Source organism: Xenopus laevis, chromosome 8L (assembly GCF_017654675.1).
Source record: "Xenopus laevis strain J_2021 chromosome 8L, Xenopus_laevis_v10.1, whole genome shotgun sequence".
Lineage (NCBI taxonomy): Eukaryota > Metazoa > Chordata > Amphibia > Anura > Pipidae > Xenopus > Xenopus laevis.
In genome coordinates, this window is record NC_054385.1 from 25,434,884 (window position 1) to 25,452,790 (window position 17,907).

Consider the following 17,907-nt stretch of genomic DNA (forward strand, 5'->3'; position numbering starts at 1 on the left):
GATAAATATACTGTAGATGAGAAAAAGACATGAAAGTGGGAGTGAAAAAGGTGGGGAAGGAGAATAAGGGGAAAAATCTAAATTTGTGGGAGAGGGACAAACCAAGCAAACAAGGGAGAATGGATAGAAATATAATGCACGTGGCCATAAGGAAAGTAAGAGTGAGAATTATGGGCTATGATGCGGGGATAAATATAAAAAGAGTATAAAACACCATGTTGGGCAGTTACCATATTCAGCACTTAACTGGCACAAAGAGAGGTACATTTAAGAAGCTGCAACGCCTGTAGGCAGATTACCGGAGTAACCCTTTAATTTAGCCTACACTTCATCAAGTTTGCATCAGTGTAATAAAGACAGCAACAGACAGAAAGAAGAATCAGAGGAAAGTAACCAATCATATTTGTTATAGACTGACACATAAATCTATGCAGAAGAAGCCCTGTAGCATTTGACAGATGAGCTTCTGCTCTTGAGTTACAGTATCAAATCACTTCATCTGATAAATTAACAATGTCCAACCTGTGCATCTTTTGCAGTCACTGCACTACAACAGTGCCTCCTATGTTTTGAAATTTGTAGTTCAGCAGCAGCTGTATAGCCACAGGGAGACTCCTGGGTCAACCTAAAATATAATTCATGTTAATCTATGCCACATGTGAATTCAGTTCTAATACTTATTTCTCTGTCTTTAATACCCCTTTAATCATCCCATTATTAATGGGATTAATTATTAATAAAATATACATGTTCTTCTCTTATTCTTTATGGTATAGCATCCCACCAAGAGAAGTGGCACTAGAATGGTGAGAAGAATCTACCCAGAATAACCAGTCAATGAAAAGCAGAAGCATTAGAAGTCAATTCTAACAGCTGCCTTTAATAAAACCCAGGGATTCTGCACAGCAGTAATACAGATAAGACATATATCAACTATATGTATCCATTTAGAACAGTTTAGAGGGTCGGTGACCCCCCCCCCCCTTCCCAGAGCTGCTTTAGAAGGTTAAAAATGGCACTTTACACTTCAATATTAGAAGAATGGTCACACACAGAAAATAGTAATTGGAAGTAATTGGAAAAGTCTTTATTTCTGGTGAACTCTCTGAAACCAACGGAACTGAAAAACGTGTTGGAAGGTGAACAACCCCTTTAAATGTGAGATCTGTGCATTTTTCCAGCTGACCAAACTGGGTGGAAGGAAGGCAGATTAATTTTCAATAATCTCAGTTCCAGGGCACAGTTCCAGGGTACTGCTTTGCAAAGGACTTTGGTAGAATTGATAGGAGATTGAATTCCAAAGGACTTTTTTCTTAAATTGTGGGAAAAACAGAATTGGGGTCTTTTTTCTGTAAGGCTTTTGGCTTACAGAAAAAGACTGTCTGTCAGTTCTGCTTTTGACAGTGTCAAAGTTTCTTCTGTTATGTTTAGCTGAATGACCCCAGGCTGACTCTTCTTCCACCTTGTGCTCCAGTGCAAGCCTGGTCTCTCGCTCATGGGAGCTGTCTCAGGTGCTGAAATGCATTTCAGCACCTGAGACAGCTCCCATTCCAGCATCAGTTATGTCACACAGGCACACACTGCAAGAAGGGAGAGGAAGCCCTCTGTGAAAGAGTTAATGCTATCACATGTAATAACACAATATCAACTTGCACAGACATTTTTCTACCTCTTATTTGTCCATTTTTTAAAATCACCATTTCCACTCTCCTCTCTGTGTTCTTCATGCTCACTACGTCTCCCTTCCCCCTCCTTTCAACATCTCTCTCCTCCCTTCTTCAATTTCTTCCCTCCCTCTTCACTATCTGCTGTACATAAATCCTGCTACAGCATATATAATCACACATCTCTCATCCTCTTGCTCCACAAGCAACCCATTTTCTCCTTTAAGTTAACCCAGTTGTTTCCTGGGAACAAAAAAAATATGGGCAAGGGCGGCAAAGAATAGATCCCCCTCTTAAACCTAGCAGCTACAAAGACAGAGGTAGCAAGGTGGAGAGGGGGAGATCCAATTTTTCTAGCTAGATAAGTCTCACACTCCCACCATCCCTAGCTTGCAAGAGCCATGAAGAATGCTGATGGAATAAGGAAGAGATAAAAAAAACAATACACTGTGCTCCTGGATTTGAATTCTGGATCAAATCCCTATGGTTTTGAACTGATGTTAGAGAAAAGAGGAGGGATTAGCCTTTATACCTGATTTCATCATCTGCTGTTTTGGAGGAAACATCATTCTCTTTTTCATGCAAGAAGAATCCCCTCTCATATTTTTGTTATCTGGATTTTTAATATTTCTCTTTGCAGCCCATCCTCACCCCTCCCCTCCATGGTCCAGGTGGAAATGTTGAGTCAGGGGAGAGAGAGCTGGATTGGAGCAAGTCTTTCATATTTGGCAACCCTTCTGCTAGTCTGCTCTGCACAAAGGTAAGATGGATAGGGGAAATGCAAGTGGAGGATGTGGGTCTTAAATTGGCCTTAGTAGCAGGTTTTATCTGAAAAGTACCACTTTGAGCAAGGCTTAATTTCAGGATAAGCAGTAGAATAGAAACATACTTAATATTTATAAACTAAGATGAGGAAGGTAATATGGAGCAAGAACCAAAGGGTTGGGGGTTAATAAGAGGTTAAAATTTCAAACACAGTTTTAATCATTACAGTTAATGTGTAAAAGTTTATTCAGGATCAATATAAATGCAGAAAATGTTTGTTTTTTTGTGGGGATCCAGGTTCAGACATAGTTTTTGGTATGTATATTAAAACCAAGGAATTGGATTTAGAAGGCTTATAAGGGAAAATAGTGTTGAAGAAAAAACTAGTGTTACTGGGCCGGGGGGCTCAACAGGTGAAAGAATTGTTGTGTCATTGCAACATACTTGTCTGGAAACACTCACTGCACATGCCTTCTGTTTGTTAAATTAACGTTGTGAAGCAAATTATGTTATATCTATGTGCGGATAAACAAATGTCTGTGCTCACTACAATATGTTGTGTGCTTGCTGCATTTGATGTGTGTACTTTAAGGTAGACATTGCAGCATAGGTTAATTAATTAGTCTGTTCTTGCAAAGCACGGCTAGAAACAGACACATGAATGGAATATTATTCGTATTTAGGAAATTTGGACACAGATGATGTATTAGAGAGCTGTTGTGCTCTGCCAAACAAAGCCTCCTGTAGGCTGCCAGTCCATATGGGGGCTACCAAATTGCCGATCTTACTTTGCACCCCCAGGGACTTTTTCATGCTTGCTCTTTTTTTACATTTGAATGTGGTTCACAGGTAAAAAAAGGTTGGGGACCACTGCTCTAGGCAGGGCCGCTCAGGCCATTGACTCAGCCTTGACTCAGGCGGCACAGAGCGGGCAGTTACCAGCAAAAAGCCGCCTCTGGTAACTTTAAGAGCCTAATTTCCGTTTTTTAAAACGGAAATTCGGCTCTTCTAGTGCAGCTGTGGAGCCGGGCAGCATCAGCCTAGCTCTAGGGTTTTATCCATCACAATTCTCATCTGAGGCACCTTGCTAGAACACAACTCATTTTTGAAGAGAAGGGTAGCAGTTTCCAAAATATTGTTGCATATTTTTGTATAGGCCCATGCTATTATTCACAATAACAAGATTTATTGTCCCAAGTGTTTAGTTATATTAAGTACAATCTTATGAGATCAAACTGCAGGTTTCAATTGGCCAGCAGAAGAAGCATCCTAATCTCAGGGTGACCAGCCATGCATAATAAGTAGGGATGTAGCGAACTGTTCGCCGGCGTACTTGTTCGCGCGAACTTCGACCGTTCGCGTCCACCGAATGTTCGCGAACGTCGCGCGACGTTCGCATTTTGCGTTCGCGTTCAATTCGAATACAAATCGTTCGACCATTCGACCATTCGAATTCCTTCGACCGCTAAAAATCTAACGATTTCCATTCGTTCGAACGATTGTAAGCATTCGATCGAATGAAAAGCATTTGATCGAATGCTTCGATCGTTCGATTCGAATGAAAATCGTTCGATCGAACGATTAAAATCCTTCGATCGTTCGAATCGAACGATTTTAGCGGGTGTTCGAAGTTCGCAAACTGTTCACGAACGTTCGCATTTTTTGCCGGTGTTCACGAACGGCGTTCGCGAACACCAAATCGGCAGTTCGCTACATCCCTAATAATAAGTATGGCTCACAAGATTATGTTTTGACTATATAGTGAATAATGTACCCCCTATAGTAAAATAGGATATTGTAAGTCACAAGGAGTTCCATGACCATATAAAGGCTTTTAAACAGGTTATAGATCTCAATGGTGACTTTTAATATACTTGTATTGTTCTACAGGGAGTCATGTTACAGAAATTACATCACTAAGCATGAATTATAACTGATGACATCACTAAGCACCGTTTATACACTATAGTGAAGTGCTCAACCTCTGTGTTTCTTCCCTTGGGATCAGGTGCTAAGCAATATTTTACCCAACCTGCCGCGGGTCAGGAAAATCATATAAACAGTCCAAATTACTGCTGCAAAGTGAGTCACATTTTTAGCTGTGTGATTTTTATTGCCTCAAACAAAGTAGACAAAGAAAGGCAATGTTTCGGGCCTTGCAGGGTCCTTTATCAAGGCTTGATAAAGGGCCTTGTGAGGTGTGAAACGTTGCCTTTCTTTGTCTACTTCATTTGAGCCAATAAAAAACACACAGCTAAAAAGGTGATTCCCTTTGTCAGTGTGCAGCAGTAAATTACAAATACCTGCCATTATATTCAGATATAGATATTTAATGCAAAAAATGGAATGTGAGGAGGATAACCTATGGCAATTGTTGGTACATTAATAAAATGAAACCTACTAAGTGGAAAGTTTTATTTCTTTTTACAAATACTTTGTAGCTTAACTAGAGTGCGCTGGGCCCCCTTGCAAAAAAATCTTCAGAGGGGCCCAGCGTACTCCAATCCCCATCCTCCCGCCCACTCACACTCAACTTGCGCCCCTCCCCTTCCTCGCTGCAGGTAAGAAAGTGGCTGGGGAGGAGGGGTTTTTTTTATTAGCTATAGAGGAAGCGACCCCCCATTCCAGGCCTAGTACAGGCCTAGTTTTGCAAAAAAAAATTGAAATTGTGCTTGTGGTAAGCAAAAATAACACATACACAGTTGTGAAAATATTCTGTAATTTACTGCTCAGAAGCAGAATCAAACATCCAAACTAGAGCTGTTATGTATATAACATCAAATAGAGCAAATAGATTTGCTGGTACAAAAATATCCAAATGTTCTCAGATTAGCTTGGAAGGTTGTTCCTGCATTCCTGCAAATGTAAGAACTCCTTGCAACAACAGACTGAAGCTTACACAAACCTGTAACTAACCATAAGTTGGCCAGCAACAACGTTTAGATTTGACTGATATCCAACCAAGAGCTGAAAATAGTTTCCAGCGCTTGGTAGTACTAGTATGTGTACCTGAACTTTACTGGTAGCACCTCCAACCAAGCTGTGATCCACAAGGACATAATATGGAAAGATATGAATATAGACACCAGTGTGGAAGATTTTGCTCATGTATAGTCTGCAGCTCATTGTTTGTCTACCAATATTAGTTTTTGCCAAGGCAACCATGGGAAAGAGGCAGGAGTCTGGGGCATTGCTGATAGCCTTGTGCCCAGCTTGCATAGTGCAGGGTCAGACTGAGAGGGGGGGGTCTAGGGCCCCCGAGCAGGATTTCAGGGAGCAATGCTCAGAGTCTCGGCCAGGGAGCGGGTCTTTTAGCATAATGCATAGTCTTATGCTTTTGCTGTATATGCTGAATTGAATGTTGATTCTCCTGTCTAATTTCCCAACAATGATTATATGACAAAATCCCCTTTCAAATATCTGCAAAGAAAAAAATAGCATGGAGTCCTTCCCAATCCCCCTTGACTAGAGGTCTGTGCAACTGCAGTGAAAAAAATGAATGAATGAAAAGTAGCGAGTGGCCTTGTCAAGACAGTTGTCATTTATTGAATTTTCCTTGTTGTACCGTCCACTAGGTTTTCCTAGTATGAGGGGAGAAATAATTAATTATGGTGAAATTAAATCTCTATACCAGAACCCTTATTAACTGCACAAAAGACATCTTTCTAAGCCGAAACAACTCAAAGACAAGAAAAGTATTAATATTAGTTTCATAGTAATTTGGAAGAGGTACGGGATCCGTTATCCAGAAAGCTCTGAATTACAGAAAGTCTGTCTCCCATAGACCCCTCTTTTTTTAAAAAAAATCTTTATTTTAGTTTTACGCAAAATACAGAAAATACATTGGCACAAGATTTCTACAGCGAAGAATTCCAGCATATATTCCAGTTTTGTATCTCATACCAATCATTCTCTAGGAATAATATGTGCTATCTGTAGTCTATATGTCCTGTAACAGCTTTTTGTAAACATTAAACCATAAAATATAATATCAAACTGTGTTGGGCATACCTCTATCATCACATTCGTTATCATAATGGTAATTGGAGGAGTGAGCATGTGTGGGATAAGTAGTCTTTTAGTACATAGTGATTGAATATAGTGATTGAATATCAAGGATCTCGTTCATGCTATTGGATTGTCTTTGACCTTTTCACGTTATAAGAGTTAAGTACTCTGGCGATTCAGTAAACTGGTGCCAGTAGAACCATTTCTGAGTTAAATTTTTTTGTTGCTGCAGATTGCTTGCCTCTGTCTTGTATTGTTCGAACTGGTAAATCTCATTCACTTTGAGCGCCCAGTCTTTAAGTGTAGGGATTACTTTCGATTTCCAGAATAAAGGTATCAATGATTTTGCTACTGTAATTAGTGTTGAAATAAGTTCTTTTCTATATTGTGCTGGGGACATCTCGTTGCAATGTAGTAAGAAAAATTATGCCGAATCGGGTATTGTCATGTCCGTGAATCTGTGTAGTATCTGTTTGATTTAGTTCCAGTAAGGTTGTAAGTTAGGGCAATGGCACATGACATAGCAGAGAGTTCCATTAGTCTGTCCACATCTCCTGTATACATCTGTGACGTTTGGAAATATCCTGGATAATACACTTGGTACTCTGTACCACTGCGAGAGTAATTTATAGTTGTTTTCCTTTAGTCTGGCGCATTTGGTAGATTTATAAGAATTTGTTATAATAAGCTCCCATTCCACGTTGGTAAAAATGCAATTTAGCTCTTTTTCCCATTTTCGTTTAAAATTACTCGATGGCGTAGAGGGCCGATTTATCAGCAGTTTATAAATTATAGCAATTTCATGGGGGGGTACATTCTGTTTTAGTGAACAATTGTTCAAATGGGGTATCCTCTGATCCTGTAACGTCAGTAATCATTTTAGTGTTTAAGAATTGATGTATTTGGTACATTTGTAACCTCTCAAGCGCTGTGATCTTCTCTGGTGGTAGTATATCTGTTTTGGGTTTAATGGACCTGCCGTTAAGTAGTTTAAAGGCCCATAGTGTTTCTGTTTGGGTGTCAGGAGTGCCAGGAGGGTAGGAGCCACTGGAGAAGAGCTTAGCAGTTAAAACTGCTTTAGTGTACAGCAGGAGCTCACAGGTGGAGGTAGCAGGCCGTGTTAGAGTAGAGAAGAATCCGTAGACAGGCAGAGATCGAAGGGCAGGCGGAGTTCAAGCAAACCAGAAACAGGCCGAGGTCAGAAGGCAGGCGGAGTACAAGCGGTAGTCAAAACAAGCAGGGTCGATAGGCAGGCAGAAGTCAAGCGGTGGTCAGAAACGGGCCGAGGTCAAAATCCAGGAATCAAGTTCAAAGAGAGGTACAACAGCAAAGGTTCAGGAGCAAGGAAAATAATCACCAAGCACTGTTTGCTTTTTTCGACAAGGATAAATAGGGACAGATTGGCGCCAAACGTAAGGACGCAGCGTCAGGACGCCGTGCGTCAACTTTAGCGCGCCCGCGACCGTCGCGACGCGCGCGCGCCCGAATGAACGGACGCGCGCCCGCGCAAAGACGCGGGCGCCGGAAACAGACGCCAAGGATGCGCAGAACCCTGCACACCCCTGCGCCTGCGCCCATGAGAAGACTGAGCTGCGACCAAAGGTACCTTACATTGGGTCCAGTTCTTGAAATGAATGGGTTGCATTCCTGGAGGGAAATCTTTATTGTGTAGTAGCGAAGTTAATCTAGATTTTTCATTAAAGGAAAACTATACCCCCCAAACAATGTAGGTCTCTATTAAAAGATACTGAGTAAAACAGCTCATGTGTAAAACCCTGCTTCATGTAAATGAACCATTATCACAATTATATACTTTTCTAGTAGTATGTGCCATTGGGTAATCATAAATAGAAAATTGCCATTTTAAAAAATAAGGGCCGCCCCCTGAGATCGTAAGATTCACTGTGCACACATACAAACCACATGTAAGGTCACATGAGCCAATTAACAGACAGAATTCTGCCTTTTGCTTCCTCACTTCTTCCTGTTACAGTTAGTGTTGTAGTATTTCTGGTCAGGTGATCTCTGAGGCAGCACAGATAGAGTAACGAAATGGTGGTTTAAGGCAAGAGATGTAAAAGGGCAATATTTATGTAAATATATATTCCAGTTTGGTAAGATTCTTTAATATGTCATTCAATTTGATATAAACTATCTGTTGCTTAAGTATTCATTTTGGGGGTATAGTTTTCCTTTAATAAGGCGTTTTTTATGTTTCAGTGCATCCCAGGTGTTGGTAATTTCTTTGATGTTTGGATCTGGTGATTTTTGTGTGCAACTGCAACTTTTGAACAGCCATGTATATGTTTCCAGCGGGTACTCATAACCATCTTGTGCAACTTTTGGCCATAGTTTGAAAGTTTTAGGCATCTTTAAGTCTATCATCCTTTGTAAGACCGCAGCCTTGAAGTACGCCCAGAAGTCTGGCAGACCCAAACCTCCTGCTTCCTTTGGCTGTGTAAGGTTATCGAATTTCTGTCTGGCTGATGATAGATTGTAACTCTTTAAAAAACGATCTGGAATGGGATAGTTTGGAACAGGTATAGAAAGCGAGGAAGTATATTCATTTTAATGATACTGATACGGCCAAACCAGGTGAAGCCCGGTTTATCCCAGTGTTGTAAATCGGATTTCACTTTTTTGAGACGTGGATATATGTTCAGAGGTACCCCATCTGCTATATTTGCAGAAATCTTGAGACCCGTTGGTTCTATCGTGAATGTACAGGTGCGTCGTATGTGCTGTATCTCTTGCCATGGTATGGAAATGTTGAGGAGGCTGGATTTCTGTTGAAATCGTCCACGTAAGCCGATGTTTTGTGTAGATGATCGTGGACTTTCACCCCAGGATATTCGCATTGTGTCTAATCTTCTGCAGAAATGGTTCAAGCGTGATGATAAACAAGAGGGGGGACAATGGGCACTCCAGTCTTGTGCCATTTTTGATTTCAAAGTGTTCTGACAGCATCCCATTAACTCGGATGCACGCCTGTGGTTGAGCATACAAGCTTTGTACATAGCGTTGGAAAATATGGACAATTACTATCCATTGGAGGCATTTGAATATCATCTCCCATTTCACCCTATCAAACGCTTTTTCCACGTCAGTGGATAGTAGTGCCAGTGGGATGTCCTTTTTTTGCAGTAATGTATGATGCTGTACACCCTAAGAGTGTTGTCTCTGGCCTCTCTCTTAGGGACGAATCCCACTTGTTCAGGATTTATAATTCTGGATAGTAGTGGTTTTAGCCTTTCTGTCAGTATTTTCGCAAACAATTTAGTATCCACGTTGAGGAGAGATATTTGCCTGTAGCTCTTGAAGTCTAGAGGATCTTTTCCCTTCTTGTGGAGTTATAATAGCTTGTGTTGCGTCTAGAGGTAGTTTGCCCTTGTCTACAATTGCATGAATGTTTTTCTGAAAATATGGTAGGAGAATCTTGGAGAATGTTTTATAATACAGACTAATAAATCCATCTGGTACCAGGGCTGTATGGGTTGGAGTATGTTTAAGGGTGAATTGTATTTCCTCCGGGGAGATAGGGGACTCCAGATAATCTAGATCTTCTGATGACAGTTGGGCCTTAGGAATGTTTTGCAAGTAAGCGTCTATTGTGTTAGTTCTGTCCTGTTCTATTGGTTGTTCCATTTCCTGTTCAATATTATATAGGGATTTATAAAAGTCACGGAAAACTTGGCTAATTTTATGTGTCATGGGTAGTTGTTCCATTTGAATCCTTAATGTTCATGATATGATTTCTCCTCTGCTTGGATTTTAAGGCTGAAGCTAGGAGACGGACGCATTTATTCCCGTGTTGTTTCTGGTAAAAAATTGCTTTTTTAGTATAATTGCTTAGTAAAGTTTTCATTTGTTGTTATTTGGTCAAGGATGTTCGCTGAATGTTGGAATTTATATTGTCGTTCCAGTGTAGCCAAAGTCTGAAGCAAACTGATTATACGTCTGTTGTTTTTCCCTTTTTTTATGCGTGCCCAACTTACCCCTTACTCACCCCTTACCACACATTTATGTGCTTCCCAAACCATTTGTGGGTTTGAATTCTGGAGTATTGTTGGTGCTAGTTGGAATAAAAAGAATAGTCTCTTACTTCTGGGGTTAAGATCCTCCAGGTGTCTACTAAATTATAACCCTGTAGCAGTTGAGCTAATTGGTGCTTAGGTAAGCTAGATTGTTTTTAGAGGAACAGTCCAGGATTGGCTCTATTGCAAAATTAAAGGACCAGTAACATAAAAAAAAATGTTTAAAAATTTGTTAGTGCACAACGAAAAATAAACACAAAGACAAATGAAACTTCTAAATAGCAAAGCCTTTATTAAGAAATAACTTGTAGAAAGTCCACTTCCTGTCCTCTTCAGAAACGGCGAAAAGGCGACCATCCATACTGCAGAGATCGATTTCTCCTCCCTGGCTATTCACTGAAAAGGCATTGCCTTCATCCTCCTCCCAGTGTCCAGCAGCAGCGGTGTCCAGCAGCAGCAGTGTCATGGGCTCTCCTGCAATTTCCCGGCTCCTGGTGTGACATCGGCGTCAAGTTTGTTCCTGTGCTGGCGCGATCAACTAACAGCAGCGGGTCCTCTTACTTCCCTTCCACTAGAGTCTCCTGACGCAAACTTGTTTGTGCTAGTAGCTGTAGTAGCTGTAATAGTGCTGCCAGGACAGAGCGCAAGACTTCCCCGGGCGCAGTTTAGTTCCAGCTGGTCACAGTCAGCCTTTCCTGAAGCCGCTTTGCTGCCTCCCCTCTCGTTTTTTTTCTCTTGTCCCTAATGAATGAAGAGGCAGATGATAAACTAATGAATACACATCCCGCTTTCTCATCTTGCGCCAGGGGTTGCTCCGGTTCAGCACACTTTGGTTGTTTCTGGCTTCACCTTGTCGGGCAACCTATTCACCCTTTGCTGCAAACAAGAAACAGCCCTTAAAATAAGCACAAAATAAGCAGCCCCTGTGTGTGTGGGGATCAGTTAGATTTCGGGGCAAGGAGGAGACTGAGAGGAGGAATATGCCAGGGAGGAGAAATCGATCGCTTCAGTATGGATGGTCACCTTTTCGCCGTTTCTGAAGAGGACAGGAAGTGGACTTTCTGTAAGTTATTTCTTAATAAAGGCTTTGCTATTTAATTTGTCATTTTGTCTTGGTGTTTATTTTTCGTTGTGCACTAACGAATTTTTAAACATTTTTTTTTATGTTACTGGTCTTTTAAGATCACCGCCTATTGTCAGGGTGCCCTCTGCAAATTGGTCTATTTGTTGGAGTAATGGTTTAAGATGCCCCAGCTCTCCCGTATTAGGAAGATAGAGCGACACAAGAGTTTAGATTGTATTCTCTATTAGTCCTTTAACGGTATTCATGTGTCCCATTTTATCCATAGTCTGGTCTATTTGGGTCCACTGTAGGTGGTCTGCAAGTATAATAGCAGTGCCTCTAACTTTAGTTTGTTGTGGTTCACTAGTGTAAATATTTTGATAGCCTTTTATATATATCTTGGATGCTGCCTGGTGTTTGAGATGTGTCTCTTGTAGCATAGGAATTTGTACCTTATTTTGTTTAAGCTCCAAACTGTTAGGTTTTTGTATCGTATTGAGATCCTTGACATTCAATGACATTATGCAAAATTTGTCACTCATTAATGCAATCAATTGGAATTAAGCCAACGTACCTGTAGTTTGCTCCTAGAACCCAATAATGCAATGAAGGAATCTGCCCAACATGAAAATTTAACCTTTAACCTGCTACATAAACTTCTTGTACATATCAGTTCCTCCCATAGAAAAGAGAAAATTTAACTTCATACTTACCGAGATTTTCTTCTCCTGGTTACTATGGGCAGCCTTCACACTAAGGGTATTCCCACCCCCTCAAGCCGATAGGACAGGTCTAACCAAATCCACTCCCTAAACACTCCTATATACTCCCTTTCTTCCCTCCTGCCCTTGTCTTTTTCTGTCCGAGCATTGTTGTTGGGAGGGCTTAGTGTGAAGGCTGCCCATAGTAACCAGGAAAAGAAAATTTCGGTAAGTATGAAGTTAAATTTTCTCTTTTCCCCGGTCACTATGGCAGCCCCCACACTAAGGGTGATTTACTTGAGCTGTTTGTACGGGAGGGATTAAACAACAATTTTTGGCTGAAAACACACATTTTATTTTGCATTGCATACTACTTCCAAGACTTTTAAGCCTAAATTTGGCTGTTTAGTCGATTGCACATCTAAATGATAGTGCTTAAGGAATGTCTTTGCCGACTTCCATGCAGCTGCTCTGCATACTTCTTCCATTGGCACCTTTGCCTGAAATGCCCAAGAAGTGCTGATTGCCCTAGTGGAGTGTGCCTTTACCCCTTTTGGGAAATGAATTCCACTCTCCTGATAAGCCATCCTGATGCAATTTACGATCCATCTACTGATTGTGGATGTAGCCGCAGCTTGTCCCCTTCTATTGCCTGAAGGAACAATGAACAATTTTTCTGACTTTCTCCAGGACTGTGTCCTATTTAAGTATAAAGACAGACATCTGACTGCATCTACGTTGTGCCATACTCTTTCTTGTTCCGTTTTTGGATTATGAAAAAATGAAGGCAAGACAACTTCTCTGTTTAAGTGCCGCTCTGTCACCACTTTAGGCAAAAATCCAGGTACTGTACGTAACACCGCCTTGTGATCCTGAACAATTGTGTATGGTTCCTTTGAGGACAGTGCCTGCAAATCACTTACTCTGCATGATGAGGTTACTGCCACCAAAAAAACCGTCTTCAACGTTAGAGTCATATCCGAAACCTTATCTAACTGAAGTACTTCTGAAGTACTAGTGGTACTGAGGACAGTGCCTGCAGATCACTTACTCTGCATGATGAGGTTACTGCCACCAAAAAAACCGTCTTCAACGTTAGAGTCATATCCGAAACCTTATCTAACTGAAGTACTTCTGAAGTACTAGTGGTAAACTCCAAACCGCCGACAGAGACCTTGTTGGAGGTCTTAAATGAAGCGCTCCTGCAAAGAATTTTACCACTCTGGGGTTCCTAGCCCACTGTATTCCTGTTATTGCTGAAATGGCAGAAGTTTGTAGTTTTAAGGTTCTTACACTTAGGTTACCTTCAAATCCTGCTTGTAGAAAATCTAAAACATGATATACCGTTACTTGTTCAGGAGTGACTCCTCTCTTAAGTAACCATGTTAAGAATGTCTTCCACACTCTTTCATAGGTCTTATTTGTGGTGGATTTTCTGGATGCCATTATAGTGTCTATTACTGAAACAGAAAATCCTTCTTCCACTAACCTGCCCCTTTCAACCTCCAGGCCTTTAGAGACAACGTCCCGGGGCACGGATGATTGACTGGTCCTTGAACCAACAAATCTGGCCTGTCTGGTAAGGTTAAAGGCTTGTCCTTTATCATTGACCTTAACAATGGGTACCATACCCTCTTGGGCCAGTCTGGTATTATCGCCACCACATCGGCCCCCTCCGTCCTGATTTTCTTTAGGACCCTCTGTATCAGAGGAAACGGAGGAAAAATGTATAGCAGTCCCTGACTCCAACTCTGAGCCAGAGCATCTGTCGCTTCTGCTCGAGGACATTGAAAACGGGAGTAGAAGCTGTTCACCTTCCAATTCTTCTCTGTTGCCATCAAATCCGTCTTCATCTGACCCCACTTCTGGGTTATCTTGGCAAACACCTCTGCATTTAATCCCCACTCGTGTTTGTCTATTAGGTTGCGACTCAGGAAATCTGCCACCTGGTTGGATTTCCCTGGAATATGTAGAGCTGTCAGATCTTGAAGATGACATTCTGCCCATACCATAATTGGATGGAGTTCTTGTAACAGACTCATATTGCGTGTTCCTCCCTGTCTTTTTATGTATATTACCGTTGCCAAGTTGTCTGATCTTACCAACAGAGCAGACTTTTCCAGCACTTGCTCCAACTTTGGAATTGCTTTTCCTACCGCTCTGAGCTCCAGAATATTGGCTGGGAGGAACCTCTCTTCTGGTTCCCATGTACCTTGAACCATTGTTTGACCCAGATGGGCTCCCCAACCCCATGGACTGGAGTCCGTCGTCAAAATCTTCCACCGCATCTGGTTTAGTGAGACTCCTCTTGCAAGATTGCTGTCTTCCAACCACCACTTCATATTCTGTTTCACTGCCTGTGTGATTGTAATATTCTGTTCCCAGTTTTTTTGCAATCTGTCCCACTGCTGTAGAAGAAGTTGTTGTAATGGCCTTATATGCCACCTGGCCCACATCAACATCGGAATTGTTGAATTTAGGAGGCCTAAGATACTGCTGATTTCTCTTGCTGACATCACCGACCTCCTCATTAAATGATTCAGTACCATCTTTATTTTTGTCTTCTTCTGTTCTGGCAGCATCACCAATGCCTGTCCCGTTAGAAATCTGGCTCCTAGATATATTAGATCTTGAGTAGGGATCAACTGACTCTTTTCTAAGTTTATTTCCCAACCATGGTCCTGAAGAAACCACTCACAAAACTTCGATGTTTCTCCAAAATCTCTGGATTCCTTGCTTTCAACAATATATCGTCCAGATAATGATAAATTTGGATTCCGTATTTCCTTATTTCTGCAATCAACACCTGTAATACTTTCGTAAATACTCTCGGTGAGGTTGCTAAGCCGAATGGTAGGCATGTGAACTGATAATGTAGATCTTCTTGTATCGCAAACCTTAGATATTTCTGATGAGCCTGTGCTATTGGTACATGCCAATAGGCGTCCTTCAAATCTAGGGACAGCATCCAATCGCCCTGCTCCACCTGTGTAATAATCGATTGTATTGAATCCATCTTGAATCTTTTTACTCTTAAGAACGAGTTTATTGGTCTTAAATCCAATACTGGTCGATAATCTCCTGTTTTTTTCTTTAGTAAAAATAATTTTGAATATATTCCTCGTTTTCTGTATTCTACCGGAACTGGAACTATTGCCCCGTCCATAAGCAACTGGTGAATATACTTCAGTAAGATCTGTTTCTTTTCTTGTTGATCTGGAATCTCCGACAACCTGAAAAGATTGTGCTCTGGTGTTTTCTCGAATTCCAGATAATAACCTTTTTTCAATGTGTTCATTACCCATTGGTCTCTTGTCGACTTCATCCAGACCTCTAAAAACTTCTCCAGTCTTCTGGGTATACGTGAGGGCTGGACTGCCGTCTGTTCAGAATAACTTCTTAGACTGCTTGAAGTCTCCTCTGCCTCTGTGCGATCTTGACAATGTACCTTGCCCCCCTCTCCAGCGGCCGCCCCTTCCAGTCTGTCTCGTTTCTCTAAACTGACGGGTATCTTTATTAAATCTTCTCTCTTGAAATCCTGATCTTCCAGAACTCACCTCGAATCTTCTACCTGGTGTACGATCCTGTGGAAGAAAAACACTCTTCCCTCCGGTTACCTTCTTAATAATCTCTTCTAACTTTTCTCCAAAAAGCATAGTCCCTTCGAAGGGTAGATTACAAAGGCTCATCTTTGAAGCCTTGTCTGCATCCCAGGATCGCAGCCACAAAGCTCTACGAGCTGCCACTGAAATAGCCATAGCCCTGGATGAGGATTTTACCAAATCTACCGAAGATTCTGCTATGAAATCTGTTGCCAACCTTATTTCTGCGAAAGCATCAAGTATCTTCTTTCTCTCAACCCCCTCTCTTATCGCAGTTTCAACGTTGTGTATCCATCCTTGCAATGCCCTTGATACGGAGGTTAAAGCTAACGCTGGCTTTATAGTTGCTCCTAAAGCCATATGCGACTTTTTAAATGACGCCTCCATCTTCCTATCCATGGGATCCAGGAAGGACACCACATCATCCACTGGTAATGTTGTCTTTTTTGACAGACGCGCCACTGCCGCATCTACCTTTGGTGGTTTATCTAAAACTTGTTCCTCCTTTATTGGGAACGGATACATCCTATGTACCCTCGTGGGTATGGGATATTTTCCCTCTGTTTTTTCCCATTCTTTCACAATGCATTCTTTTATGACTTCGTGAATTGGAAATGTAACCCTCTCTCTTTTGAGAGATTTGAATGGGTTATAAGAGGAAGTTTGAGCTTCTACCTCTTCTGGCAAATTAAGCTGAGCTCTCACCGCTTTTACTAATGGCTGTATCATAGTTAAATCAAAAGCTGCGTTTATTTCATCCTCTCTAAAATCTTCTTCATCCGAAATATCCGACATCCAATCTTCTCTGTCCTGTTCCACTCTCCTATCTAGAACTGGCTCCGGATCCATATCCCTTGCCTGTCTCTTAGAAGCTGCTTTTACTCCTTCAGCCACAGCTTCTTTTATCCACCTCATGATATCCGAAGTGTCTGCGGCTGCATCGCCTGCTAGTTTTCTAGAACACCTCTCACAGAGTCTGGAATGCTTTTGGGCTGGGTTGTCACATGCCACACAAACTTTATTTTTCTCTTTACTTGATCTTTTCCTGGGTGGAGACACACTGTTAACCAAAAAATACTTTTAATATTTAAAACCCAAAGAAAAAAACAACCAAAAAACATTTCATTAGCGTGGCTCACCTCCTACTATTATGGGCAGCATTGTCTGGGCTACTAGGCACCTGAGGCTCCATAGGACCGTCTAAAAACAAAAATTGCATATAGAGGAAAAAATAGTAACCCACTCTCCTTTTACATTTTCCTTAACAAAACCGCTGACACAGGATAATAAAAAATAACCGCTAAGTAATTACCTAGACGCTAGTCTTTTTCTCTCTCTCTCTCTCTCTCTCTCTCTGCACGCCAGCTCAAATGCACCGGAAGTCGCGTCACATGCGGAAGCTCCTAACTGCGCTCCTTAACCACAACGGCGCGGCTCCCTTACCCGCTGCCTAGCAACCAAAGACGGAAGGAGAAAAACTTCCTCAGGTGCCGCCCTTGCGCCTGGTGTAACACGCAGGCATAACTTTTTTGTGACTGTTACCAGATTGGATCTAGTAAGCACCTCATCTTCCCCCCGGGCTGCCGAAAAAACGGGGTACCCTAACTTACGCTCAATGAGCTGCCCCTGAAGTACCTCGTTGAACAGGTGAGCCACCTGTCTACTTATTCTTCAGCCTGTGAGGACAGGAAAAAAGACAAGGGCAGGAGGGAAGAAAGGGAGTATATAGGAGTGTTTAGGGAGTGGATTTGGTTAGACCTGTCCTATCGGCTTGAGGGGGTGGGAATACCCTTAGTGTGAATGCTGCCATAGTGACCGGGGAAATCTCCTATATCTGTATGCGAATGGTTCAACTAGTAGGGGGGATAGGTCACAAAAACTCAGTGGACTCCCTCTCCAAAAAGTGGGGGGAGTTGTATCACAACGGAGAAAAAGGTTTGGAGGGGGGGGAAATCCGAAGTAAACTTGAGAAACGTGTTGTCCACAGCTCCCAGTCTCCATTATACTCAGTAATATAAAGCTTTATAGTGAGATTATGTTAAAGACCAGACTGAGTATGGTATGTAATAA

At 41.7% G+C, this 17,907-nt stretch overlaps 1 protein-coding gene across 1 annotated transcript in view; it reads left to right on the forward strand.

The window, feature by feature from the left end:
* The window catches only part of gabra3.L (gama-aminobutyric acid (GABA) A receptor, alpha 3 L homeolog), a 143,797-nt gene that overhangs the window by 33,743 nt on the left and 92,147 nt on the right, over positions 1–17,907 (forward strand). The window contains exon 4 of the mRNA XM_041573885.1: positions 2,205–2,424. Within this exon, the coding sequence (XP_041429819.1) occupies positions 2,205–2,424 (220 nt within the window). The remainder of the gene's footprint in view (positions 1–2,204; positions 2,425–17,907) is intronic.